The sequence below is a fragment of the Athene noctua genome, chromosome 20 (assembly GCF_965140245.1).
Source record: "Athene noctua chromosome 20, bAthNoc1.hap1.1, whole genome shotgun sequence".
Taxonomy (NCBI): Eukaryota; Metazoa; Chordata; class Aves; order Strigiformes; family Strigidae; genus Athene; species Athene noctua.
Genome location: NC_134056.1, coordinates 5,660,678 through 5,687,627, shown reverse-complemented (window position 1 = coordinate 5,687,627; position 26,950 = coordinate 5,660,678). Strand labels below are relative to the sequence as shown.

At 50.6% G+C, this 26,950-nt stretch overlaps 2 protein-coding genes and 2 long non-coding RNA genes across 6 annotated transcripts in view; 3 read left to right on the top strand and 1 right to left on the bottom strand.

The window, feature by feature from the left end:
* The window catches only part of NUP214 (nucleoporin 214), a 45,728-nt gene extending 44,032 nt beyond the window's left edge, over positions 1-1,696 (top strand). For all 3 annotated transcript variants that reach the window (XM_074923711.1, XM_074923710.1, XM_074923709.1), the window contains exon 36: positions 664-1,696. In XM_074923711.1, coding sequence (XP_074779812.1) covers positions 664-697 — 34 coding nt within the window. In that variant the 3' untranslated portion in view covers positions 698-1,696. The remainder of the gene's footprint in view (positions 1-663) is intronic.
* A 6,765-nt stretch (positions 1,697-8,461) lies between these two features.
* On the bottom strand, positions 8,462-21,580 carry FAM78A (family with sequence similarity 78 member A). The gene is made up of 2 exons (XM_074923336.1): positions 20,152-21,580; positions 8,462-12,154 (listed from the first exon to the last, which is right to left on the bottom strand). Exons 1-2 carry the CDS (start codon positions 20,412-20,414, stop codon positions 11,626-11,628), a joined length of 792 nt encoding a protein of 263 aa, XP_074779437.1. The 5' UTR covers positions 20,415-21,580; the 3' UTR covers positions 8,462-11,625.
* Positions 17,873-20,156, top strand: LOC141968551 (uncharacterized). The gene is made up of 3 exons (XR_012634899.1): positions 17,873-17,989; positions 18,358-18,524; positions 19,008-20,156. It is a non-coding gene; the product is annotated as an uncharacterized LOC141968551 (long non-coding RNA).
* A 1,223-nt stretch (positions 21,581-22,803) lies between the features above and the next one.
* Positions 22,804-23,368, top strand: LOC141968542 (uncharacterized). Its single transcript, XR_012634897.1, has 2 exons — positions 22,804-22,898; positions 22,997-23,368. It is a non-coding gene; the product is annotated as an uncharacterized LOC141968542 (long non-coding RNA).
* The last annotated feature ends 3,582 nt before the right edge of the window (positions 23,369-26,950 follow it).

The following is a 26,950-nucleotide window of genomic DNA, read 5'->3' as shown; positions in this document are numbered from 1 at the left end:
TCATTAAAAATACAAATAGAATCAGAAAAAAAAGAGTTGAATGGTTTGCAAGAGCAAGCTTTGAAAGTAGCAGCAACATACTAGTTCTGATTTCCTTTTTAGTAGCACTGCATAGAGCTCAAAGCCCAGGCTCTGAATGTGTGCTATCCAGTGAGGTTAATTTTTCATATAAGAGAGGATTTTCAGTTAGATCATGCTCTTTCTCCACCTCTCGGGCACTGATGTGTGTGCTCAAGCTGTGTGTGTGAACCTAGTATCTACTCCATTTATCAAGTTGAAACAAGGAATGAAATAAATCGGTACTTTTCTGGCTGAGTTGAGATGGTGATTTACAGTTAAAGAACTGGACTAAGAGCTGAAGTTAACTGTTGTCCACTCTGCCACTTTCAGCAAGTTTCTTAAATTTTGTTTCCCTGTCAAGTAGAGAGAGCATGTACCCCTCCAGATGGTAGGCTCTAGAATAAGCTTAATATTATCTAGTTAGTATGTGTTGATGCAGTCTCAGGTAAAAGATGATGGAAATACCAATATGTTTCATAATAAGCTTCTGATTCTAGGGAGACTGGAAGTTTGAGAGATCTGCTGAACTAACACTGCCTGAGGGAGACTCTAGCACTCATTGCTGTGTTGTTTGGTTGTTTTTTTTTCTTTCTCACTCCACAGATCATCTTCTGGATTTAGTGGATGGAGAAGCTAGGAACATCCTGACCTGTGCTGTAGCTCCTGCATTCATGAGTCACCTACATGATCAATATCCAAACAGCTTTTCCTTTAAATATAAGTTCTCGGACTTTTTTTTTTCTAAAAAAGAAAAATATTTTGCTTATTTTTATGCAACACTTGTTCTTGGTCTATATTAAACTATTTTATCTTCCTTGATGTTATTTGTGTTGGAAGGGTTTATCTCCCTGCATCTAGAAGAAATAGATATATGCTGCGGTTACCAGCCCTGTACTGGACTTAGCTTTCTGCTGTTCATCCCTTGCGTAGACAAGGGAGTAGCTCAAGTTGGTTCCTGATATAAACCAGCACATTTTTCATTGAAGAGAATGACTGATTATCCTAGGCTCTTAAGAAGGGGCTGCAGTTTGCCCTGCTAATTTTAAGTATAGGATGGGGCACATGCTTATCTCACTGAAGTGCTAAAACTGAGTCATGTATGAGCCAGAGGCTTAGTGGAGAAATAGGAAATTATCTGAGAAGAAACTGGCAGCATGCAGAACACGTTCCCATGGCAGTAACATTCAGCAAAGAGGTGGGAGGTAAAAGCTCTCCTATTTTTACCTTTCTGTAAATTTTACAGAACTCAGAAAATGGCACTCGGGTTATAGGGAAAACTTCTGGCCCTTGAAGTAGAAGTGTGACCTCCATCCAGAGATACATTAGTGATTTTGCAGCTTATGGATGTTGGATTCCACTGTCAGCAACATTTTTTTTTTCTGTAACATGTATGATATTGTCCTCTTTCCCTGTAGCTCTTAACATTAGTCGATATCGTTTGTGAAATTCTCATATGTTTATACTTGAACATACTGAGCAAATGTTTGAAAGAATGCCCTGAAGGCATTCTGGACAAACACTTTTTCTATTTAATGCATCTGACCTCCATGAAACCTCTAAATGATGTAATGGGTTTTTGTTGCTCTGTAAAAAATGCATTTGAAATAACAGGTTATGTATTAGTTGAATACATGCAGATTGGATGGTTTTATTTTGTTGGTCCTATTAGGACATTTTGGGGTACTTCTGCTTTTTCTATTTTCAGCAGAAACATTCTAACATTTCTTTTTTGTTGCATTTTTTTTTTAATACCACACAATATGATGACAAGTGTCATTTTTCTGGTTTGGTGGGCGTGTGGTCACTTTTTGGAATTGTAAATAGTTGATAACTGCTTGTTTTCATGTCCAGTGTTATAAACTAAATACTTGTATCGATCAACAGTTCCTGAAGAAATTGCTTTTTTTTTTTTAAGTCAACCTAAACCATTAGTGTTCATCCTAACACCTGTCCTAGCTGTGGAAATGTCCTTCCTATCTCTGCACCTGGGAATGACATCAGCTATGTTCCCTTTAAAAAGGAAGACCACTGAAATAGAGGAAATTGAAAGGAACCCCTCCTGGTACACTCTGATACAGAGAGCTTTGCAAGGCTCTAAGGATTTCTGAGCCCTGCCACGCCACACGGGAGGCAGCACTGTTGGGGCGTTGTCTGAAACCTCCCTGTCCCTCTACAGGCAAGAGTGAGGCTCTAGCAATCCTGGGGCCACAGCACTAGAACAGAAGAGAACATTTTCTGAAATTTTCTGGTTTAGAGATGGAAGAAAAAGCAGAAGATGGGTTGAACTGTGCCCTCCCAGTATGTTCTCCTTGACTATACAACATTTCTTAAGGCCTAGAGGTGATACTGCTGTTCTGTTTTCCTTCCTCTTTATAAATAGCAGCTGGCCCAAACCATTGACCTTAAATTCTTTGCGTTAATCTCCCCTCGCTGTGGCATGCGACACCTCCTAGCAAGGCTGTATCAGCTGTGCTCCCCCAGATAGCTAATAAACCTCTTGCTAGGGAGAGGATTGGCTTGGTAAGAATGCGATGTTGGCATGTTGAGCCATTTAAAGTTGCTTTTTTGGAATGATGGGAGCAGTTGGGGGCTGTCCCTGCTGTGCTGCTTTGGTACCTGTTTCCCTTTACCCTCAGCAAGTGAAGGGCCATTAGAATTACTCCAGATCTGGATTGAACACACGTTTTCTTGCAACACTTCCAAAATCACAGCTGAAACAACCCAACCCCCTGAACTATCTGCCCTTGAGAAAACGGGTGCTTGCTCCTGGTTTCCATAGTAGCTGCTGGAGGAGTGGAGCAGTGTAGAGAGGCTGATCGTGACCACAAGCCTACAGGAATATGCACAAAACCTAGCAAAGTCGACTTTGAAAAAATCTGCATTTTTATTAGATGACTCAAGGACTTGGCAAGTGTGTGTGGCGCTGGGTTGGTGGTTGCCAGGAGCTGTTATAGTCTGTCATCTGTGCTAAGTGGCCTGTGATCTCATGGCCTCTGTCCAGTTTTTTGTGGACACATGTCCACCAAAAAATAAAACTACTAACACACATAGCCCCTGTCTTGGCAGAGCTGGTAAAGAAGCCATTGACTCGCTGGGCTTGGAGACCTTGTTTCAGGAAAGTGCTGGTTAATCCTCAAATAACTAATAGCAGTGGTTCCACAACTACTCTGAAAGAGCTTATTTTGTCAGTGCTAGTGGGGTTGTGCCTGCCTTCTATGAGAAGAAGAGAGTATGAGAAGAAATTTTCTAAGACTTTTATCAAAGGTAGATTCTTAATTATATCTAATGAAAGAACATGCTTATTTTTTCCCTCCCCTGAGACCAGGCCATGGCCTTGGGGCAGGGGCAAGGCGGGTGCTGAGCACTAATGATGGTGCTACAGACTTGGTGGGTGGAGCAGAGCCTCAGGCATAGAGAGGATCTCCCCAAACCCATGGAGACACCAGACTGGGGGTTTCTGCTTCCTCAAAGGCTAAAAGAGCCTTTTTCTAGAAATGGGGCCAAATGTAGCTTTGTCACAAAGACACAAAAAGAATTATTCTTTAATCTCCCGTTTTAAAGGTTTTTACTGTGTAGTACTTGGTATTCCAGAATATAGGTTTCTTGCAGAATACCAGTGGTCTCTTGGCTCTTCTGTGCCGCAGTGCCCTGCTGCAGAGACACGACCAGAGGACCTGTGCTCGTGCCATCCCTCTGCTGTCAAACTGAGGAGGGATAGCGGGGCTGAAGTTCATCCCATGCTGCTGGGTTATATTCCTCGGCTCGCCTTGTCCCTTGTGGCCACAGCAGGCCCCAGGGGCAGAGCTAAAACCCTGCTGATGCTCTGTGGGAGAAACTGGGATGTGTTTGATGTGAGGATCCTGTTTAGGATGGGTTTATTGGCCTCAACAGCGAGCAGCCGGGGTGTGTGTGGGGGGGGTGAGTCTTGGGGATGAGTAGGATTGGAAAAGTGCTGCTGAAAATCTCAGCCCTTGCTCCAGCAGCTCAGAGCAGGGAGTGAGGCAGTGGAAAGCCGAAGGCAGGTCCTGGCACTGCCTCTCCTCCCACCCCTTTGCCCAGAAACCAGGGGCTGGGTCTCGGTGGGTGCTGGTCTCAGCCACTTGCCCACAGTCCTGGGTGGAGCCACCTCCCTTTGTCCCCCCAGCCCCTGTACATGGCCCTGCTGCTGCAGACCCAGACGCTGAAGTGACATTTTATTTATCCCTTCTTAGTTTTCATGTGTCTTGCCCTTGTGCATTGCTTTCAGCATTGCTTACAAGGAAAAATAATCCTGCGTGAGGCTTTGGCATGAGCATATGTGGTAGTGCCGAGGGTTTTTGTTCCTGGATAAATGTCGCATTGAGCCCCAGGGACCCACAGCTCGGCGGGGATGAGCCGCCCTCGCTCGGCAGTGAGATGAGCCCTGTCCCTTCTCACAGCAGCAGCAGCGAGGCCCCGGGGTCTTCCAGCTGTTGACAAGACTGACTCTTCCTCACCAAGGGATGAGCTTGGACACATCAGCATGTTTTTTGAGTCTGCACCCCTACGTGTGCCTGTTGCTTCTGTCTCAGCCCCCCGAGGGCCCCACGGTTCTGTTCAGCACGTTCTCTGTCTCGCACCATCCCCACCTCATTTTTCTGCAGCTTCCAGTAGGTCACAAAGCCTCTCTGCAAGCATGTCTCTGGCTCCCGCTGCAGCACTGAGACTTCTCCATATGTGCCTTTATCACAGACGGGCACACTTTGTGCTGCCAGTGCCCGTATCTGAACTCGTACCGTTCCCTGAGCACGAGATAAAAAAAAAGTTGCGTATTGCCAGCAAGCGCATTGCTCGAACAATAACGGCAGGGCTGTCGCTCAGCCCTGGTGCTGTGGCACCGTTCCTGGGCACATGCAGCCGTGGGCGATGCTCTGGCTTGGGGCTGCAGCCCTGCCTCCTCACAGCATCCTCTCCCAGCGCTGGAAGGGACTCCCCCACCTTACACCACCCTCTCTGGGCGCTGGGTGCTGGAGTCGCTCCCAGGTCCGTGCTCCTTGCAGAGCATCTCTGCAGGTGCCAGGAGCTTCAGTCCTTCCACTGTGCTGTGCTTAAATGATGTCAGAACAGCTCCTCCATCAAAGGGGAAAACAGCTGTTACTCTATTTTGAGGGGGAAAGGTGGGACAACCCCAAAGTTATGAATTGTGGCCCTGACTCTCCAGGGCTGCTCTCCTGTGTTTGGGCTTGTTGCCCAGACCCTGTACCCCCTATAGGTTTGTGGGGACCGATTCACAAAGGTGTTACTAAAGGCAGCCTTGGAAATCTCAATGCAGATTGAGGAGCTCTGTTATAATTACGTGCATGCAACCCATGACACAGTATTTTTATTTTTTTTAATGGATGCTTTAAGGCTCTTTAGTGCATTGCTAAAAATATTTTGCTTTAAGACTTGAAAACATAAAGGAATAAAATGAGTATTTGGAGCTGCTGCACATGAACAGCTTAATGAGATGTGAGATAGAAGAAATAGGAAACAAAACCTGATTTTCATCAGCAGAGGGAAGTCCCTGCAAAAAGTTTTGAGCACGGACTGCGGAGGCCAAGGGGTATTTCTTCAAATGAAGAAACCGTTGCCTCAGTCTGCTTAAAATGAGGTTAGAAAATCACGAAACCAAGTGACAAAACCTCTAGAAAGGTGAAGTTTGATTTCTGACCTCAGCGTTGACAAATGCACTGCACTAAAGGATGGACGTTGGTGTCACCTGAAGCACCAGAACTGGGCTCTGCCATCACCCGAGCTGGGTTGAGCAGCCGATGTCCTTCCCATTGTCCTCCTGATCCTTCTCAGGGGCTTCTCTAAGGCCTCTGTGCAGACAGTAAGTGACTGGGCACTTTTGGCTTTTTCAGGGTGTCACCCAAAACAGCTGTGAGTTGGCTGGTGTCCCCTCTCCACTCCTCCCTCCCTCCAAAACTAGGACATCTAAATTTAACCTGCTATCAACAGACGAGGCTGGAGAGTTTCCACTGTGGAAAGGAATCCCACTCAGAACCTGTCCTCTCCTCTGCTCAGGCTCTGTCCATGCACATGCCTGTCCTCCAGCCATGACCTCCCATATTTGTTCCTCCCCTTTCCCTCCTACACTTGGGTTTGTGTCACTGCTACGTGCTGGTGGAGCTTCCCAAACTGACTACATGGCTGTTTGTGTTTTATGTGGACACACACCTTGGTGGTTTGTGTGTGATGGTACCAGCTCTCCCTGCTGCCGGCAGCAGCCTGCAAAAGGCTCTCAAGCAGCAAAGGTTGGCTACCACTTTTAAGGGGCATAACAGGCTTGTAACAAGCTCTCTTTGTGCAGGACCCAGGGGGATGCAGCAAAGGGGAGACATCAGTGTGAGGTGCACCTCGCTGGGGGGTGCCCCGCAGGTGATGGGCACACTATGGGAAGCCCCAAGTGTGGTGTGGCTCCACCAGCCCAGCGGGGCAGGAGGGTCCTGTGGGTGCTGGGTGGGAGCCAATGCAGCAGCATGATCCTGAAGCAAGCCTTGATGCTTCTTAGGTTGCCCAGAGCAGCTGTGGCTGCCCCCTCCTTGGCAGGGTTCAAGGCCAGGTTGGACGGGGCTTTGGGCAACCTAGGCTAGTGGAAGGTGTCCCTGTTCATGGCAGGAGGGTGGGAACTGGATGATCTTTAAGGTCCCTTCCAACCCAAACTGTTCAATGATTCTTTGCAGGCTGAACCAAAGAGCAGCAAGACTACTGAAAGAACAACAACAACAAAAAAAAAAAAAAAAAAAAAAAAAAAAACCCCAAAAAACCAAACCTGCATCTGCCTTGGGGCACAGCTGGTGGGAAGTGAGCCCATGGTGGGATCGGCCCATGGCAGGAGGAGCTGGAGTACAGCCCTGGAAGGTGCTGGGGCTGGGCCCTGGGGAGTAAGGGGTTAGCACAGGAGCTGTGCTGGCCACTCTGCCCGGCACCCCCTGCTCTCTGAAAATAAATTAGAGAGTTTCCTTTACTGAAAAGCAAGCAGAACCTAAATATGAAAAATGTGGGGGAAAAGAGTGAAATGAATATAACGTGGTATTTGAAAACCAGTCATATACTGCAGCAGCTTTTAGCCTCTCCTTTGCCCGGGTCTGAAAGGGCAGGGCTGGTCGCTGCTGCCCGGGGTAGCGGAGCCTGGCTGAGAGGCTGCCCCTCTCCAGATGCAGTATTTACAGCTAACATCAGAGCAGGCTTTTGCTAAATAAGCAAACAGCGTCAGGAAACTGAACTGTGCGGAAGTTCAGCTGCTGCCTGCGCCAACCGGCTCGGCTCTGTCCTGCTGTCACAAGTTGCACAGCAGCTTGGTAATGAAAAATGCAGGATGTCGGCTGGTATTTTTAACCAGAAACCTCCACACTCTATCTGATGTGGTGTAAGAGCTGAAATGGAGAGAAAAGGCATTCGTGGTAAATGGGATATTTATCGCTGCCTTGAAACGTGAGCGCAGAGGTGGTGGAGCTGTTCGTTTAAAACCAGCCACCGCCCAAACGACTCCAGGCAGACGCGTTTGAAAATTCCACTTTATTTCTGTTATAAAAGCAGAGGTTGTTTTTTGTTTGTTTTTTTTTTTTTACATCTCTGTACGTTTCCAGACTCGGTACATCTTGGTTTTGTTTTCACAGTATCTCTGCAAGACCAAGGACGATTCTTATTGCTGTGCCAGGAGCCAGGGCAGGAGGGACGGCAGCGTGGAGGCTGGGGCAGCCCTGGCCTCACCCCCCCGCCGCGGGACCCAGCCTTGCTCTCCGCTGCACCAGCTCAACAGGTCTACCCCTCCCCAACGCTGCTTTGTATTTTAGTTGACTCTCTGAGGGGCTGCCCCTCTCCCGCCACGCTCGTCTCAGTGTCAGGGGTAGGAAACGAGAACCAAATGGTGCACGAGGTCCTGCTCGACTGCCTGCTGGCCCTGGCCCCACCGCTGGCTGGGGGGAGAGGGCACAGGTGAGGGTCTTGGCCAGGGCTCTCTCCCTGCTGCTTCCCACCCTGGACCACTACAGGATTTTGGCAGGGATGTTCAGGCTCCGCTCTCAGCTCCTGCAGTGATTTGGGGCCATAAAGAGCGGAGCACCATTGGTGGGAGAGGTGAGGCAGGGACAAGCTCATGTCCGCATCCCGTGTCGGTGCCCCATCGCCTTCCCAGAGCATCCTTTGTACATTCCTGGTTCTGCGAAAAGCTGCCAGAGAAGGAGCTTTATTTATCGCTGCTTATTTACCACCTTACTTGGTGCAGGATGCCCCAGGTCCCCAGACATCCAAGTCCCCACAGGGACCCCACCATCCCCACTCTAACCATATGGCTATTAACCAACTGTAGCGGTAGCGATGTCTGTAGCACCTGTTACTTCCAGCCACTGTTTATTTTATATTCGATCTGTCCCCGTCAGTTTTGTAATGAAGCAGCATTGGAAAAACATCACTTTTAATCACAACGCATGAAATCTCAGAAGAGGCAGCATCACTTTTCTGTGCCGTGTCTGGTGATACAAATGGAGGTGGAGGGGCTCGTTTCAACCTAGGCACGGGATAAAGGCATTCTTTGGGAAGGGAGTAGTCCATGCAAAGCTGACCCCAACGTGAAATCTGAATTTCGTATTTGCTGCTTAGCTGGGTCTGTTCAGTGCAACAGGACGAATTAGCCAGGAGGTTACTGTCAAATTGCATGGATGCATCCAAGTCCACCAGGTAGAGGGATTAGGAGGAACCAGATTGACTTAATGCACTGGGAGACTAAGTCCAACACAAAGCTAAGTGGAAAAGGACATAGGTGTTCCCTGAATGTGGTTTTTGGTGACTGAGAAGAAATCTTTCCGTGGAATTCCTTCGTGCAGCTAATTAAGACAACTGGGTACGGTTCCTTTGACCCATGCTGACATCAGTGAGAACTGTAAGTACTCAGCACCTGGAGACAAAGTGAATACCAGACATAAATACCCCTTCTGCTCCCACCCGTGGGACTGCCCAGAAATGCATCTAAGCGATAGCCGAGATGTGTGCAATTGTTATCAGCTATTCACCCGCAGCTCGCATTTTGTCCTCTTCTGCGTGTATTGCCTAGGAGAAAATACAGACAAGTCCCAAAGGCCTGTGCCAGTAGAGCTGTGGTTAGGATCTGTATCCATGTAAGAAAATGGAGTTTAATACAGAGAGTGACTGTGCAAGTCAAAGTCTCCCTAGCTTCATCCTTTATAGTCCCAAAGCCTGGATTTGGGCAACCTTTGGCTCATGGATTTGGGTTTGATGCAGTCCATTCTTTTGCAAGCTGCTTGTAATGCTGGACTTCCTCCCTCAGAGATCTGCCGGCTGAAGAAAGCAGCTCTGTGGCTGAGCATCTCTGAAAACCAGTGCGTGGAGGAGGGTGGTCTCCCCTGGAAATGGGGGTACGGTTGCAGGGACCCAGGATCCTTGTTTGCTGGTTTGAGACTGTCATGGGGGGGGGGGGGCGTATCTTCTGGGTGTGCTTTCCCCAGGCATGTGGTGACATTGAACTTGTTGCTGAAGTAGATGGTGTGGCTTTGGAGAAGCGAGGAAGGAGAATTTCTTGCTGGTAATGTCCCGTGTGGAAGATGAAGATGGCAATAGCAGCTAATTGGTGTCTCTCCAAGGGGAGAGCCCTTTTGAGCAGCATGTGTGTGGTTGTGAGACCTGTTCAGACCAGCTCAGCAGGGCCAGGCTTGTATCTGGCACGCTGAGCTCTCTTCAGTCCTAGCTCTTGAGGCAGATTGTTAATAAGGGGAAGAAATGTTATCTAGGGGAAGGAGCTGCAGAGGGAAGGGGAAGTGATCTGCCTCAGGCCATGTGCTAGAGCAAGAGAGCAGATCCTCCGCGCCCCATCCTGTGCCCTGCCCTCCAGATGCCACCTCTGTTGCAGAACTTCCTCTGCCGGCAAACTGTGCCCCCCCCTTCATTCACACGGCTCCTCTGCGCCGCCTTCCTCCGCAGAAGTGCAGCTGGTTATCTCTGAAGCCATCTGGACAAGCTCCTTATTAAAACCTACTGGTTCCACCTCCTGCTTCAAATCCACCTTACTCACTGGAGGATCTACACCCAAGGCTCAGGTGTTGCCCTGCTTGTACCTTCTCACACATTACCCTTTGCTACACAGATGTTTGTGCCACAACCAGATGGGCACAGAATCACCCCCCCGGGGTCCTGTCTGTACCCTATTCCTGACAGTCGTGTAGATCACGAGGTCATCTGGAAGAAAACGATCTACTAACCCCAATGTGATTTGTTATCATGGGAAGAAGAGAGTTTTTCATAGCTTTTGCTTCTAGTGTTTGTTAGGAATGGGCGCCTGTTATTTTCAGACGTGGCTGTTCCTGAATTATGGATATTGCTGGGTAGACTCAGTAGATAAGATCTGCCCTCGCTTACACCCATGCATCTCCAACGACTTCAGAAGGATCCTTTTTATATCTGTTCTTCTTACAGCACCATCATTTGGATTTCACGGGAAAACGGGGCAGCAGAGCTTCACCCAACAACAGCTGCTGCATGAGCCATGGGCTCTTACGCCACAAGAAGGTGAGACCGTGGGCTAGCTGGGCAAACATCTGCCCAGTGGGACATCCTCCCCCTCTCAAATTATGTTGACTCCCAGGGCCACAATTCCAGCTGTCAGATTATCCCATATTATAATGCTAATGGGAGACTGAGATCACAAGTGTAAACAGTGCAGGCTTGCTTGCTACCCCTTCTGTGAAGCAGGGAGATGGCCTAGTAGCTCCCACTCAAGAGACATCCTACAGCAGGTTTATTATTTGCATTGCTTAGAAAATGAGATTATTTCCATGCTTCCTTATTCCAGGTTTTAAAACCAGGAAGACTTTCTTTTTAGAACACTTCTTCCAATTTCATGCCCTTTTCATCCATCAGCCCATGACACACTGACAATCTATTCCTTGGTCCAAAACTTTCTCCCAGAAATTGTGTAGAAAGGACATTCTGCCTGGTGGTATTTTTGTTGTGGTTTGTTTTTTTTTTTTTTTTTTCAAACGTAGCTTTAAGGCAAAAGTTTGGCAATGCAAAGCAAAGTCTACATAAGGCCGCATGACTTGGATTTGCAACTCAGAACCTTGCAGCTTAAAAAAAAAAAAATCATCCTTATCTTAAATAGTCAACTTTTTGCTCCAGGAACTTGTTTCATTCTCAACTAAAAAGAAAGAAAAAAAAAAAAAAAAAAGACAAAATCCCAAATAAAATGTTCTTATTGTTCTGGGCAGTCTGGACAAGCTAATGAGACTGAAGTTCAAACAGTAACTCAAGTAGGGAAGGAAAAAAAAATAGCTATACGGGTAGACATCAGTGTTAGTTTCTTCCCTTAGGAATCCAGTGATGAGACAGACCCCAGTCAAAGGTCTCCTCTTTAGCTTTAGCACAGTGAAATCCGTCCCAATGGGAGAAGGTAGAATGGTTGCATTTGTTGAATGAATAAAAAGTGCATTTTGATTTTGCTCAGATTATACATGTGTATTCTAATACCTAAGTGATTGTTTTGCTTCATTGTTTGTTGGTTTGGTTTTTTTTTTTTTTTCTCCCTTTCAGTGCCGGGACGCCAGGTTTATATTATCGATGTTTTGGAGGTATCACCACGAGTGGTGGTCCATCCTTTGGCCTCCACATGAGTACCTGAGCATCATTGGCATTGGGTTTGACAAGGGCACTGGGTGGTATTGGCTCATTCTTGCTAAGGACCTGGGGCTGCTCTTGAGCAGAGGGCTCCTGCAGCTTGGCACGCTGCCCCAAGGGTCTGCTGGGATTCACCTCGATGCCCAGCCTCATGCGCCATTTGATAGTCTGCAAGGTCACCATTTCGTTGGTAGCCGTGTTGGTTGCCACCAGCCAGGTGGTGAAGCTTTGATCCCGGTGAATGCTTGTGAGTTTGGCCACGTTGCTCTCGCTGACGGGCACTGCCCACGTCACGCTCGGGTAAAAGTTGTCGTTCATGCTGATGTTGAACTTGGACTCCTTCTTTGTGGGACCCACGATGGTGCAGGTTTCTGTCGTGTTTCCATACCAGGGGTAGTTCACTCCATCTGAGTCACTGATGGCCTGGATTTTACCGTCCAGTAGATCCGGAAGCTCCCAACTTGACCTGCCGTAATCAACAACAAATTATGGATATTGCATTAATTAATTAGTTTAGAAACATGCTGGATTTCAAGGAAGGAGAGGAAGTAGTTGTGAATGCATTCCCCCTTTAGCTTTTACTGGAATTTGTGCCTTTCAAGCCATCCTGCTGCAAAAGCTCATCCCTGTCATTAAAAGTATGTCTGCAGATTTCCAGGACGTGGCAGTCTGTCCTGCTGTTAAACACCACTGAGGCACCATCACCCTGCAGGGCCAGGGCTTTCCTTGCAGGAAATGGTGGCTACCTGGAGTGGTTCAAAATAAGGTAAGGCTGCAAAGGGCAGGTGCTCAGGAAAGCTCCAGTGGTGGAGAAAATCCAGTGCTGCAGGTGTCTTCCCGCAGCTCCTTGGCTGCCTGAGCATGGCTGAACACAAGGACTCGCTCCAGCACCGCGTTCAGGATCTCAACTCTTGTGCCAGCGAGAGCAGGGCTTAGGGGCTGAGTTTCTTCCTCTCAATAGCACAAAATGTCCCATGTTGGCACAAGAATGGGCAAGCTCAGAGCTGGCCCTGGGGCTGAGGTGGCAGAAAACCTAAGCAGAAGAAGATCAAGGACTCAACTGGACCATAAAGCTTCCTACTGCCCCATTCTGTTCTTTCTTCTTAGTCCCTACCTGCAAACACTCACTTTCTCTCTGGAGAAGCCACCGTCCCTCCCCGCTGTCTGCCTGGCGCTGGCAGTGTAACCCATCCCTCTCCAGCCCCAGGAAGGACCCGGTTCAAAGGCTGCACAGCAGGCTCGGGGCTGGGGATGGTGTTACAGTAATCAGAGAAACCGAGGTCACCAGCTTGTAAAACTGCCTGAGCCGGTCGTCTGTGCACTGTGTGCTCTGCTTGCGAGGCTGACAAAAAGGTCAGCCCTTCTAGCAAGAAAGTAAGTGAAAATGGTCCTCTGTCACCTTGTAATGCTGATGCACAACTTGGATTTTTTTTTTTTTTTTATTATCTTCCAATTTAATTTTTAAGATTAGATTTGCCAATGGAAGCAAACTCCTGTAAATGTCTCAGGAAAAGGGTTGGATATTTGCAAAGTAAAGGCAGTAAGATGGCATAACCAGAGACCATGTGCTCAGTGAACGTGTATCAATGACATTCTCTTAAAAACCAGGCTGGTAGAGGTGGCTCTAATGTACCTTCTCCCTCTTGCTTACGAATCAGCCCTCCCCGCCACCCAGAGACGCTGTCCCCGCCGTCAAGGTGTCAGAAGGGGCCGTGTGGCAGCAGCTCGCTCCCAGCGTGGCATTTGCACTTGACCCCGTCGTGGGGCCGGGATGCTGAGCTGTGCCCCAGCCCCCCAAGCCCCGCGGCTCCCCGCTGCGGGCTGTGCCGCGGGACGTGGTTTATCTTGGGAGGGAGACAGAGGGGACACGCTGAGGCTGGTCAGGGTCACTGTCCCAGCCACCAGTAAGTCCGGGGCTGCCGCTTAAAATAGCCCCTTGACTGAAGCGGGGGCTGTGCTGGGTGCGGGCGGGGGGGGGGAAGGCATCAGGCCTGGCCAGCTCTGACGCAGCTTTGGGACAAGCTGCTCCTCTCCACTGGCCAGGACTAATGTGACCATCTCACAAGGCTGTTCTGATTGTTAATTAGTTAATGACCGTGAAGTGCCTCCATGTTTGTAACCGCTGGATCAGTCAGCGGTTAGCTGTAAATGTCTGGCTGTAGCTAGAAAATACCATGGGGGATTTAAAGATCTCGTTTATCTTTTTTCATGCCAGTGGAGGGGGGTCCCAGCAAAAATCCCCCCCCTGTGCTGTGGCAGGCGTTGGGCGAAGGGCCACACCATGCGGGAGGCGGCTGGTTTGCAGGTCAGATGGTCTGAGAGGTTAAGGGCAAGGCAGGACGAGGCTGCTCCGGGGATGCAGGGATGCTCCGAGCAGCAGGACCAGGGGTTATGCAAGTGTGCCATCTCCTCGCACAGACTTACGGGCTGCTGTCAGCTACAGCACCACAGCTGCAGCAATCCTCCCTCCTCAGCTCGTAGCCAGCAGGCAGAGGGAGTCCTTTCCCTGGAAGAAAATTTTTAGCGAAGGCAGCCAAAATGAGATCCCTGAGCAGTCCTGCCAGGACCCCCACCCACTGGAGAGATGTTTATACGCTCTGCTCGTTAAACCGGACTCATCCTGGCTCACCATCCCCTGCGCCCTTCAGGGACAGCTGAGCAGGGAAGGGCTCTGGGGATGCTGGATGAACTCAGCCCTCGGCAGCCAGGTAAGCCGAGGTCGTGCCCTACAGCCCCCCACCACAGCCCAACTCTGAAACACCATCTGGGGGTTCTTTCTCTCCCTTTCATCGGGTGGTTTAGGGTACTTTCCATTCAGACAGTGGCCCAGGTGACTTGGCTGTCACCTGGAAGTGAGATGTGACAGTTTCCTAGAGGTTTAGCCTGTGACAGGTCTGGTGCTAAGGTGCAAGCACAGCATCTCTGTGGGTACCGAGGTGTCAAGCCGGGACCTGAGGTACTACAAGAGGCTGATAACCCCACCCTGGGTCACTCCAGCCTACTCAGATCAGAGGCTGGTGGGCAAATGGCAGGAGAATCTGGTAGAGGATGCTCAGAAACTGCTTGTCCCCATCTTCATTCCTAATAGGTGTATCTGACCCCAGACCAGTACAGAATTTCAGGACCTTTTCAGAATTTGCCCAGAGTTTTAATGAGAGCAAAAAGGTGGAACTGTGTCAGGGCCCGGGGAGGTCACTGAAGGCAGGATGCTGCCTGCAGAGCCTGAGAAACCCCACCACAAAGCCGAGCGTGTTTGTGAGCAGTGTGGCTGCGCTCAGGGTGGCTCAGAAGTGCACCCTGCTTATGAAAAGGCGTGGGCAGGAATGGGGAAGGAGACACTGGCCTGTGTTTCTTCGTTGAGCACGCTGTGCCTAATTCTAGCATGTGTGGTTAACCCTGGGGTTTCAAAACCATCACGCTTTATCTGTGCAGCTTAGTAACAAGAAGAAAAATGAGGCCTTATGAAGATCCCATGACTGGAGCAAAAGCAGAGGCTGCACGATGGGTGCTGCTGCTGGTGGTTGCCCCTCGCCTGCTGCTAGAGCAAAGTCTCTGTGCCAGCCAGCCTGGTAGCCTTTGCTTGCATAGTGTGTCCATGTTAAATAATATGCCAACAACTAGCCTATTGGATGATTTTGGAAAGAACACTGTGGAATGATCTTTGGCTGCATCAGCATTTTTCTGTGGTGGTGCCGAGCCAAGGGAAGACCAGAAAGTGCCCAGTAAACATTTTGCTGACAATAGCAGGGAAGAGGCACGAAAAGAAACCAGCCTATCTGGTTTCATGGATTCACTGTAGCTGATCAGCTCCAAAATCAGTAGATTCTGGCTCGTAATACTGACAAGCTTGTTTCTGCTACTTGTGAAACCTTCAGAGCCAGTATGGGCATTGCTAGAGATTGGAGCTGCCAACAAACCTCTCTTAACAAATGTCTTCTTGCTACCAGGAGAAGGAACTCTGAGCTATTTCTTGTGGCACAACTGTAGCCTTGCTGCTGACAGCCAAGCAGCTTTATGTAGGTTTTAGCCTCCTATTCCTCATTCAGATACATTTCTTCCTATTCTGTCACACGTAACGAAGCCCTCAGCTTACCCCGAGCCCTCCAGATGGCTGCCCCGCCACACAAACCAACGCAATCACTGCAGTGGCCTGTGCAGTGACAGCAAACCCCAGCGCACAGCCTCCAGCCCTCTGCACCCAGCAGTGACATGGATGCATTCAGTTAACCTTTTCAGACAGGCATCAGGCACTATTGCATCCTCAGCCCCAATTCCTTAAAGCCAGCTCCTAATTAGTCACAGGCCAGATGGACTTGCATAACCTTGTGCTTTCCAACACCCTTCCTCTTCACCAGCTCCCTGAGGCAGAGGAGCCCCGCTCAGACACAGACTGTGCTCGGTGCAGGTACCAGGGCGATGTGTGGGCGCAGTGAAAAGCCAGCTCGGGTATCTCACATCCCTGCTCCTACCTGCCTCCCTCTACCACTGCGCCTGTGCTGGTGACTAGCTGAAAGAAAGAAAACCTGACAGTCAGAGCTGTTTAATTTTAAATTGTCCTGTACAGTGCCTCTCTCACCTACACCAGCACATCAAGCTATTCGAGCCAGGGTTGTAGCAAACAGGAAGGGAATTTAAGATGCTCCCCAGCTGTGAGAGCCATGCTGCTGTGGTCCCTCTGCCCCCCATCCTCCAGCTGCACGTTCCTGCCTCGTCGCTTGAACTGCCAGCGATGTCTGATGCACTCTGGTTGAGGGAGTAAAACTAGCAGAAAACTGGTATTAAGAAAAAGGGATGGATTGCTGCTGCTTTAGCTGAGCAGGCTCAAGTCAGACTGGATAACTTATTTAACTGGGCTAAGGTGCGTGCTCACAGCACGGGTAAGGGACAGGGGCCACACAAGGGCAGCAAAGCCTTTTCCTCTAAACCCCTGGAGGGGTAAATTCCCATGGAGCCCCCCCTCACTTCCCATGGAAAGGATAATCTTTTTTTTTCTTTAGTGAATCTGTTTTGGATTGTGTTTTTCCTCCCAAGGACCGGGGGTTTATTCTCTTGACAAGTTGATTTCTCGAGTTCATTGTGTCTCTGCTGCAGGGCACAGAAGATTTAATCTCACAAGAGAGATGCCTGGTAATGTAAAGTGATGATGTAATGCTGCCCAGCTGCCCCATTGGGTCCTCCAGGGGAGAAATATCTACCTGAAACTTCTCCAGATTCTCGGCTGATCGTATTCAAACTCCAATTTATTTATCTCTCCGTTTTGCATATCTCCATCTGCACTGCTTCTCGCACATCTCCATGGAGATGAAGAAACAAGGCTGGATAATGCCATTCCGGCATTGCCCAGCCGCTCACATGGGTCCCACCAGGTGCTGCACGACCAGGCGCAGAAACCAGCATCCCCCCAGTACATTCCAGCAGGAGGGACCTGGTCCAGCTGCTCCTGCACAGGTCGGAGCTCTGTGGCCTGATCCTGACGCCTCCCACTGCACAGTGGCATCCTTCCCTGCGGGCGCAGGGTAAAGCCCTGCTCGGGGTGGGGGGGAGCAGCAATGCCAGCCGTGGGGCCCAGTTCTGCACGGAGTGGGGTCAGAGAGCACACCCACATCCTCATGCTGGGGGTTTTCACGATCCCAGCAGCATCTACTGACTTACACGTAAAATAATGCCAGCATTGATGTGTTATCTGAGCTCTAATTATTTTCCTTTACATTTAAAAATGCAGCATCTAAGCCTCAAAATTGACAGTGCTGCTTTAAACGCCTGTGTCTAAATTATCCCCTCTGTAGCTAACATCCCTACAGAAGCGTTATGCACAGCTCCATCTGCTCCAGTATTTCTCAGCTGTTTCTGTCCTCAATGGCCAGCTTATACACAGCTAACAACTCCAGAGCATAAAACTGAAACGTTAATCCAAAGCCTGCTCTAAGTACTGATGCTCTGGTTGACCAACTGATTGTTGATTATTTGGAGTTTTCTGTTTGCCTGTCACCAGAGTGATTAAAAATACCTGTGTTGCAGTAGTCCCTCTTCATCATGGAAAGTTGGGAGAAATACTCTGTTGGCATAAATCAGTGCAGCTCCGTGGAGGTCAGTGGGATTACTTTGAGTTACACCAGCTAAAGGCTTGGCCCATCCTTTCAGCTAGGTTTGTGTCCTGTCTCTCTATAAAGGTCTTCAGGACCATGTTTCAATGGCATTGAAGGAGGCCTTTCCTCCCAAACGCCTTTATTTATAGCTTTCAGATGGTGACGGGTCTATAGAAAGAGAGTGGAGGAGCAGACCAATTCCTACTTCTGTTTGGGTAACTCTTTTTATATCAGTTAAATGTCAGTGAACCTCCTAGGGAAAAATCTTTGTTGCCATGATTTTCTGGCTAATAGCTCTCCTGCATAGCTGCAGTGTTTAATTCTGACTACCTGTTTACAGCACTTAGATTGTAGATACAACTTTTTTTTTTTTTTTTTTGGTCTCAAAGCATTCCAGCAAGGGAAGACTGTACCAAATCCTCATTTTAAACACAGGGAAACTCAGGTGCAGAGAAATAAAAGGACACATCGAGGTCTGCAGCCCACAGCAGCACTGGCAGAATAGCTCTCTGCCCAGTCCTCTTTATTTCCGTGGATGTGAGCTGTATTTATATACAGTGGACTTTTCTGTTTTCCTTTGCAGCTGGTCGCTAAAGACAGGATTTCTAAATGAGCCTGAGAATTACACATGCAAATCCCAAAGGCCTGGAATTGGGAACATCTGAACAACAAATTGTCTTTGCTAAAGATATTGTTGGAGCCAAAAAGCCTGCAGATTTCAGGCCTGTTGGAAGTACTTTTAAAACCAAGGTAAGCTGGTCTTCTCCTTTGCTGAGCCTCACTGCTGGTGTTTGTCAGATGCTAGTTTGCTACTCCAGGCACTTTCTGCTTGAGCAGAGAGGGGACGTTGGGACAGAAGGGGGGGACAGTCTGTGACTTACAGCTGCTCCTCGGCATGCCCTTCCCTCGGGTCCACATCTTACAACGCGTATGTGCCTTATGCCGGAGGTGCCGAACCCGTGCCCTCATTTGGGCTTACGGGCAGAAGGAGGGAAGAAGGGCCGGGGTGTGCGTGCAGAGGTTCAGGCCTTCAGGAAGGCACTGCATTAAGTCAGAGTTTGTCCTGCTCTCCAGCCCTACTCCGTGTTCCCACCCTCCCTCAGCATTTTTTAAGCCACCCAGAATGACCCTTGAGGGGCTGAGCCAGCATCCCCTGCACACAGGGCACTTTGGATGAGCAGACGGGGGCGTTGCTTAGACCTGACCTTTCCATCCCTTCTCCCTTGCCACCAGAGACTGGGCAGCATCAGCGCCTCCAGCCACCAAATCATGTGCCAACACCGGGCTCTGCGGTCAGGTTTTGTGCCCGTGACTGGACAGACAGATTTCTGCTGCACCAGGAGGCTGCACCTGGGGCTGCCCAGCACCGTGAGTTGCAGAATTGCTGTTCTGTGCAGGCATTTGGAGACTGGGTGCTGTCGCTGATTTAAACTACGGGCCAAAGCCTGCAACAACGTTTGGTGAACAAACTGGTGGGGGACCAGGAAGAGATGACTTTTCTCAGTAGGGAGGTGGCATTTTACTTTGACTCATTCCTGTCTCACTATGACTGTCTGACCAGTAACACGGGGGTTTTTGGTGTGCAAACGGCCCCTAGATTCCCCTTACCTTGCAAATATACCTATATACTCCCACTCTCACATTACCCAAAAGGAGGGATAATGTGATATTTTCACCCTGCTCCAAGGTAATACAAAGGGTTTAATGATCAGTGGGTTAAATCCAGCTCGTTCTTTCCCTGGAGGCTGCCTGCTACCATGGGCAAAGCAAGCAGGATTCCTCCTGTGACGTTCAAGTCTGCTCCCAGAGCTGGTGGGCTACTGAGCTCCCAGCCCTGGCCCACTGCAGCAGCAGTACAGCACGCTGGGGACGGCACCGTGCCACAAGTGTCAGCCCTCAGGTTTCCCTGGGGCTTGGCAGCGCACAGTTTTACCCCGAAAGGGATGGGGAGGGATGCTGAAGAGAAGAGCTGGCGGTCAGGGGGAACCCCTCGTGTAAACCACGTCTCCAAACAGGGGTGCCTGCGGCAGCAGGGCTGCCCTGGGATTTCAGGATCTCCAGTGCTGCTCAAAAGCTGTTGGGAAATACAGGATTGGTTCTGGGCGCCCAGCAGAACGAGTGGGTTTTGGTTAGGGCTTGGGCACATTCCTATTAGAGGAGGAGATGACCCACTTCTTTGAAAGGGCAGGGACAAGCTCTCCTATATTTTAAACATATGATAAAGTCCTGTTAAGTTACAGAAGAACTGGGCTTTAAAATCAAACCAACGGGATTATAATTTTTGGTTTAACCCAGCACTTCCCAGCCAGGCCACGGCCCTCCCTCTCTTTCCTCCCGCTAGGCAAACGCACCCGCACGCGCTCTTGGAAATACTTACATTCCCTGTTCCCCGTAATGATTGTAAAATTCCATGTGGCTGCAAGCCTGGATCCAGCCCACAATCCAGGTCTCCTTCTTGGGAATGGGGGGCACCAACACTTGTGCAGAGGCTCGGAAGTGAGGGGTCCGGTAGCGCAGGACCACGCTGGAGGACTCGTCGATGCTGGTGGGAATGGGATCGATGGAGGCTTTGACTTCAATCACTGAAATACTTTCCCGGAAAACTTTGGATTTGCAGCTAATACTCTGAATACAGCCCATGGCATAACCCGAGTACAGTCCGACGCAGCTCCTAGGGTACTCCAGCAATCCTGGGGAATATTAGGCATTGAAATTATCTGGTGCTAGATCAATTACAGATCTTCTTGGTTTGTAATCTCAAAGCTGATATCCATAGGATAGAAAATTCATCATGTAAAGCCTTAATTTGAATATCTGTTTTACAAGTACTGCTCCTATTTTTGAGGTTAGCTGCACTTCAGAAGCAAAAGGGCCTTTAAATTTTTTTTTTTCCCCTTTTAATGACCCATTAAATCTCTCGCTCAAACAGTCTTTGGGTTAAAAAAAAAGGTCTCTTGAGTTCAATAAATAACGGTGGTGTTCTTAGCTGATATATTTAGTCCTTCCTTTCCTCAGATGCGGTCTGTCATTCACCGTCAAACATAGGACTAGCCGGTATTTCCCTTTATTCTTTGGATGAAAAGCAGAATGTTGATAGACACATCTATATAAATAATGAAATAGTTTTTAGCCCCAGCTTGTCACAACCGGTGTGGATTTCCACTTCCTGACTTGCAGTTGTTCATAACTTCCTTTCGCACAAAATTACAATAATAACAGAAAGAAACGACGGGTGGAAAAATGCAAAAAGTAGCCAAATCTCCGATTTTGGAGGCTGCTCCGCTAGCGATGTCAGGGCTTTGGGGATATTTTTTTTTTTTTTCCCTTCCTTAGAAATAGCCGAAACCATCAAGAATAAAGCGGAGGTCCTGGTCACGCCGGCGGGCTCCGGGGGCTGCGCAGCGGGGCAGGAGGCGGCGGCGGCGAACCTCCCCCGCTCCGCGCCCGCGGCCGCGCCGCTCCGCGCCCGCTCAGCGCCGCGGAACCACCGCCCGTGCCATCCCGCCGCCACGCACCGGCCCGGGGGGCGCCGACCCCGCGGCTGCTCTTCCTCCTCCTCCTCCTCCTCCTCCTCCTCCTCCTCGGCGAGCAGGTCTCCGCAGGGGCGTCCGACCTTCCTCCTCCTCCTCCTCCTCCTCCCGCTGCCGCTCCCGCAGGGGCTCACCCGGCGGGGCTCATGGGCGGGCGGCGGGGCTGCCCCGCACACGCGTGGGTCCTGCGGGGCGTCACAGCATCCCGCGGCGGCGGGGAGCAGCGCCGGGCTCCCCTGCGCTGCGCGGGGGCGAGGTGCGGCGGGGGGGGGGGGGGGGGGGGGAGGCTCCTTTTCTCGCTGTATTTTTTTTTTTTTTCCCCCTTCGCCTCCCTGCTAGATGCCCGGGGAGGTGAGAGGAGCAGGATCGGTGCCTCCGCCCCCCGGCTGCCGCAAGCTTCCTCTCTCGCAATACATTCATGCACACGGGCACGGCGCCGGGTCTCAGCCTCGCCGGTGGAGCAGGGGGGTGCGGGGGGGCTCCCGCTCCGCTCGTCGCCGCAGCAGCAGCATCAAAAAGGCAACCGGGTTAAACTTTGCAGAAACTCGCTCCTCGTCTCTCCGTGCCCCCGCCGGCTGCCCGGGCAGGGGACACCCCCCCCACACCCCCCCCCCCCGCCACGGCATGACAGCGGCTCCCCCGCCCCGGCCAGCCCGGCGGAGGGACCAGCAGCGGGGCCGAGACCCCCCCCGCCTCCCGGTCCTCCCTCCTTCGCCCAGTCCCATCCCTCCCCCTGTATTTCGCTTTTAAACTGCAGCTGTTGAAGCTAAACCTCCTTCGCAAAAAAACCCAGCATTTCCTCCCACATGGCCGTGAATTGTGGGTAATGTAGTTTTTTTTAGAAACGCCTTTTTTCTGTTTCTTTCCTCTTTTTTTTTTTTTTTTTTTTTTTTTTTTTCATTTAACTGCAGTGTATTTTCTCTTGGCTTTTCACATTAAGGCTTTCCCCTCCCGGCTGGACCTTGGTTGGTAGATTTAGCAAAGGGATGGTCTCCGTATTTGCAAAACCTGTCGCCCTGGGCTGGATGGGCTGTGATTCAAGCAAGTAGAAACGCAAGGCTCTCCATAGCAGCAGAGGAGCTGAGGAGTAGCTGGAATAGACAGTGAGAAGCATCGGAGTAGCCTGTGGGAAAGTTGCAAACTTTTACTACAGTTTTGCTGGCTGGTCCTGCTGACCGTCATCCAGCTGAGGATCCCAATTTTGAGAGCTGAGCACGGGCGAGGTGCATGTGTGCGGCTTTGCAGCAATAGTTGCTGGACATTGAGCGTTACGCCGAGCTCCGGGTGCACGTGTCCTCCGCCACTTGTTTCTAAATAGAAAACCTGGGGAACTGAGAGGTAAAAATTGCTTTGCTGGTGCCACTTGCAGTATGGTACAGCAGCTCAGGGCTAAGGAAATGTCTTCTAGTCCTTCCCGCCCCGCACTCACGGCAGGATTGGTTAGCTCATGCCGTGCCCGGTGTTTTCCAACGCTGTGCACTTTCTCTCTGCACTTCGGCAGGTAGGCGAGACTGAAGCTACTGGGTGATCCTGACAAATGAATGCCACGGGACCAGGGGAGGCAGTTTTTTCCACAGCGAGTGGAAAAAACATGGTATGTCACGGGAAAAAACATTATGTTATGGTTTTCTTCTGCACGTTTCTCAAAATATTGGCTAAGTATTTATTTTAAACTTCCCAATCTCTGTGAAGGGCACAATTATAGTCACTGCTCCTGCAACAGATATAAAAACTACAAACGCACTCAAGTTACAAGCAAGCAACTTACTATCACATAGTACAAGAAAGAATGAAATGAGCATCTCCCAAATGAAATATCCAGTTGCTTCAGCAGCCTCCAGAAGGTGCTGAAATCCTTTGACATTTCCAAGACTCTTTCACACTTTTCAAACAAGCTTGTCACAGTTTCTCAGAGCACTATGAATCTGGTGAAACTGCATATTCTGTGACTCTAGTTTCACTGAAGCTTCAGCCAGGTCTTGCTTCAACTTGGCTGTCTCCGGTGTTCTGGTCAGCTAGGAAATTGCATTGTCTCATTCTAATTAAATCAGCTTTTCATCTTCAGCTGGAGTTTTCTTTGAGTTTCGGTTGTGCCTGTCTCCATCGCTTTGCTGTGAGTGATAAAGGCATTAGTACACTCCATCCCAGAGTGGCTGCATTAAGCCGTGAGCAGAACAGTTCCTGTGCCTGAGAGCGTGGTGCTCACGGATGGAATTGCTGGAGATGTGAGGCCAAGCTGTGATAAGAATTAGGAGTGTCTGGCGATGCTGTGAGTTGCGTTTCCTTCTGCTGCTTGTCTGAGGCACATGTCCGTGTTTCGTGGTAGCATGGCCACGCTCCATTCCTGCTGGTCCTCCCCTCAGCATCTTGGACTGTGCTGTGTCTCCATGTCCTTCCAGCACGTTTTCCAGGTTTACTGAGAGGCAGGATCTTCCCTTCACCATCTCAGCTGCGGCAAATAAAAGCAGCCCGCCAGAGGCTCTGCTGATGGGCCTGACTGACACCGCTGCGTGCGCCATAAATACTGCAGGATATCATATTTTATTTTGACCAAGCTTGCTTTTTTACCCCTAGAAGCCTCCTGCCCAGGAACGCTGCAGGTTTGCTTGCAAGCACTTTGAGTGCAAACGCTGCTTCTTGGCCAGCCGCTGCTGGTGGCTGGGGTGCCCTAAAGCAGCCAACGAACTGTGACAAAAGGGGATTTTTCTGTCCCTCCAGTCCCACCCGCACCTCCAGCACTGTCTGCGTGGCCATGCCAGCAGCTGACGCCGTGCGTGGCCGCAGCTTTGCGGGGAGTTGTGGCCAGCAGCCCCCAGCCCCAGGGCAGGCAGCACCGCGGGCAGGCAGGGGCGGGCAGGCAGGGAGCGCCAGGCTGAGCAGACTGGGCGTGTGGACATGCCAGATTTGTCTGGCTGGATTTGTCTGTCTGGGCATTCGCCGAGGTGGTTGATGACCCATGTGGATTGAGTGTCAGGACTGGAATAGCCCCACTGGAGCAGGGAGCCTGTCTACAGGTTTAGCAGGGATATTTATAAACCCCTGGTTTTGTGGCTGTTCTGCAAGCAGTGCAGCGGGACGGTGTTCCTCATGGCCCCAGTGCAGGGATTGGGGATTTTTTCCTCCTGAACTCAGTTTCTCCAGCTGGGACCAGTGGTGACAGCCCACCTGGCTGCAGGAGAGACCAAATTGCTTTCCTTTCCCACTACACTTTTGACAGGGGTCTGGTGACGCGGAGTCCATCCCGCACTGCCCTTCCGCCTCCCTCCCCTTCCCACCGGGGACTCGTGCTGGGGTGCGAGGCTGGATTCTCGTGGGGAGGCCGGGGCACCTCTGTGTGTAAGGCAGAGAAATTCTCTCATTTTCTGTGTGTCTGAATGTGTGTCAGCAGAAGAGACCAGCATGAGATTAAATTAACTCCCAGGACTTTCAAGGTATTTTTTTAACCCATGACAGCTCCTGAGGAACATGCTCAGTAATAGCTCAGCATCCCCGACACGAGGCTGGACAGGAGGGAGAGACAAGTCTCCCTATTTCTGCAGGCTTCTGGCCACCAGCACTTTAACCCTCTGCCCACTGATGCCTGCAAAGAGCCCCACACAGCAACAGTCCTGCACGGAGAGGGAGAAAACGGGAGGCTGTGCGGCAGGGAGGTGACATCTATAGCCAAGTTAAAGCAGTGATGATGATAATCTTCCCGGCTGGTGTCAGGTGGGCTGAGATTTTCCACATGCCTGGGAGCCGGGCAGCGGGATGAGGGCAGGCAGATAGGGACGGGACGCTGACTTCTGCGATAGCCTGAGAATGCTGCTGCCCGGCCGGTGATGGGACGGGAGCTGCTGGGTGTTGGTGATGCGGTGGCGTCTGTGCGCGCTCCCAAATGGTACCTGAGCTGGACAGGGTTGTGATTTAAGGGTGCCTGAGAAGGAGAGGAGCTCTTCCTCCAGCCAGGATCATCATCGCAGATTCAGGGTAAATTCCTGGAGGGTGTGATTCAGAAATAAATTGATGTATTTTGTTTTGCTTTGATTCACTAGGGAGGGAAATACGAGCAAAGCTCAAGAGTGAGGGCTCCTCAGGACCTCTGGTACTTGCTTGCCTGAGCATTGGCCTCGCCTCTGGCCCGCCTGGGCACAGGCTGAATGCATAGATCATCTGAAGGATTTTGAGAACTATGGATAAAAAGTGCAAAGAAAGCGCAAAATTTTTCTTCTCATCTTAGAAAGCCAACAACCACCTTTCATTTAGCACTTAAGCTCTCCAGTGCATTTTGGGCAAGACTTTTAAAAATATCTGGGGGCCTGATTCCCAGGGTTACCTGTACAAATACTGACCTCTGTAATTGGCCATTTGCGTAGGCAAATGTCACTGGCACCAAGAGACGTGCCTGTTCTGCTCCACGGTGCAATATTCATCTTCTCCACTTCTCTGTCTACGGGGGATTTCCAGACTATTTGCATCCCATTTCTTGAGCGTGTGAGTGGTATGGGGCCAGGGCAGCCCATTGCCCAGGGAAGGTAACTGGGTGATGGCAGCCCATGGGATCTGGCTCGTGTGGTCACTGCAGCAGGCTCTGTCCTTCGGGCAGGAGGAGCTGAGATGCACGGTCTCTCCCAGCAGTGCTCGAGCCTTAGATCCACACAGCTGCAGTCCAGGGACTGTAGCAAGGTTCTTCGGACCTGTAACGTGGAGCTGGGAGCACAGACAGGACGTTCTCAGGGGCTCGCCAGTGCTGGTGGGGAGCTGGGAGCCTGACGGTAGCCATCCATGGACAAAGTGATGGGGCACAATGTGCCACGGCAGGGCAGGTCTTCCCTCTCCTCTGGAGGAGGACTCCTCAGCGCCTGGCATGAGCCCACAGCATCCAGCCCACACTGCAGGAAGCCTTCCTCCTCCCCATCCCGTGATGCCCACTCCCATGGGGCGAGTACCTGTGCTGCTGATCGCATCGGTGGTGCCGGGACGCGGGCGCTGCCTCTCACCCGCTCTCAGCGCGGGATCTGCGGTGCTGGATCGCGCGGCAGGAACGTGTGCGGTATCGAGGCCACGCTCGGTGCTGGGGGCAGGGGGATGGGAATTCATTAGCAGTGTCTCTTTTAATCAGGAGGCAGGTGCTGCTTCTCCTTGGGTCCAGGGAGGAGGTGAGTGATGGAAGTCGCTGCAGGGGAGCGCCCTGAGTGGGGAGAGAGGATGGGGCTAGCGATGTCTGAAGGTATCCCTGCCAGAGAGAGGAAGGAGGTGTTTAGGGTGCTCTCGCAGGGGGTGACATGTTGCAGAACAGTCAAATCAAGAAGACGCCCAGGGAAAGCCCCTTGGGGGGAAGCCCCTGAGCAGTGCCCAGCCTTGGAGCCTGCAAAGCCAGGCGGCACAGCCCGCCGTAGGAGCAAGACCAGCTGCCGTGGGGAGGGGAGGTGCCGCGATCTCCTCCGGCTCTGACTTGCCGATACTGAAATGTGAATTGTAGCGCAAAAAAACTACATTTCCCAGTTTCCCTTGCAGCCCAGGGGAATAAGCAATTGGAAGATTTAAATAGACCAGGCCAGAAGCAACCAACCTTTGGCACAACGCTTTTCCCTCCTCTTCTTCCAATCTATTGGCTGTTTAACCTTTTTCCCTGGCACTGGAGTGGCTGCTAAGCCTGGCATTAAT

Coding starts and splice junctions, on each gene's coding strand:
- FAM78A (XM_074923336.1), bottom strand. CDS start 20,414: ATGGGCTGTATTCAGAGTATTAGCTGCAAATCCAAAGTTTTCCGGGAA. Junction 12,155..20,151: donor CATTACGGGGAACAGGGAAT/GTAAGTATTTCC, acceptor TGATTACGGCAG/GTCAAGTTGGGAGCTTCCGG.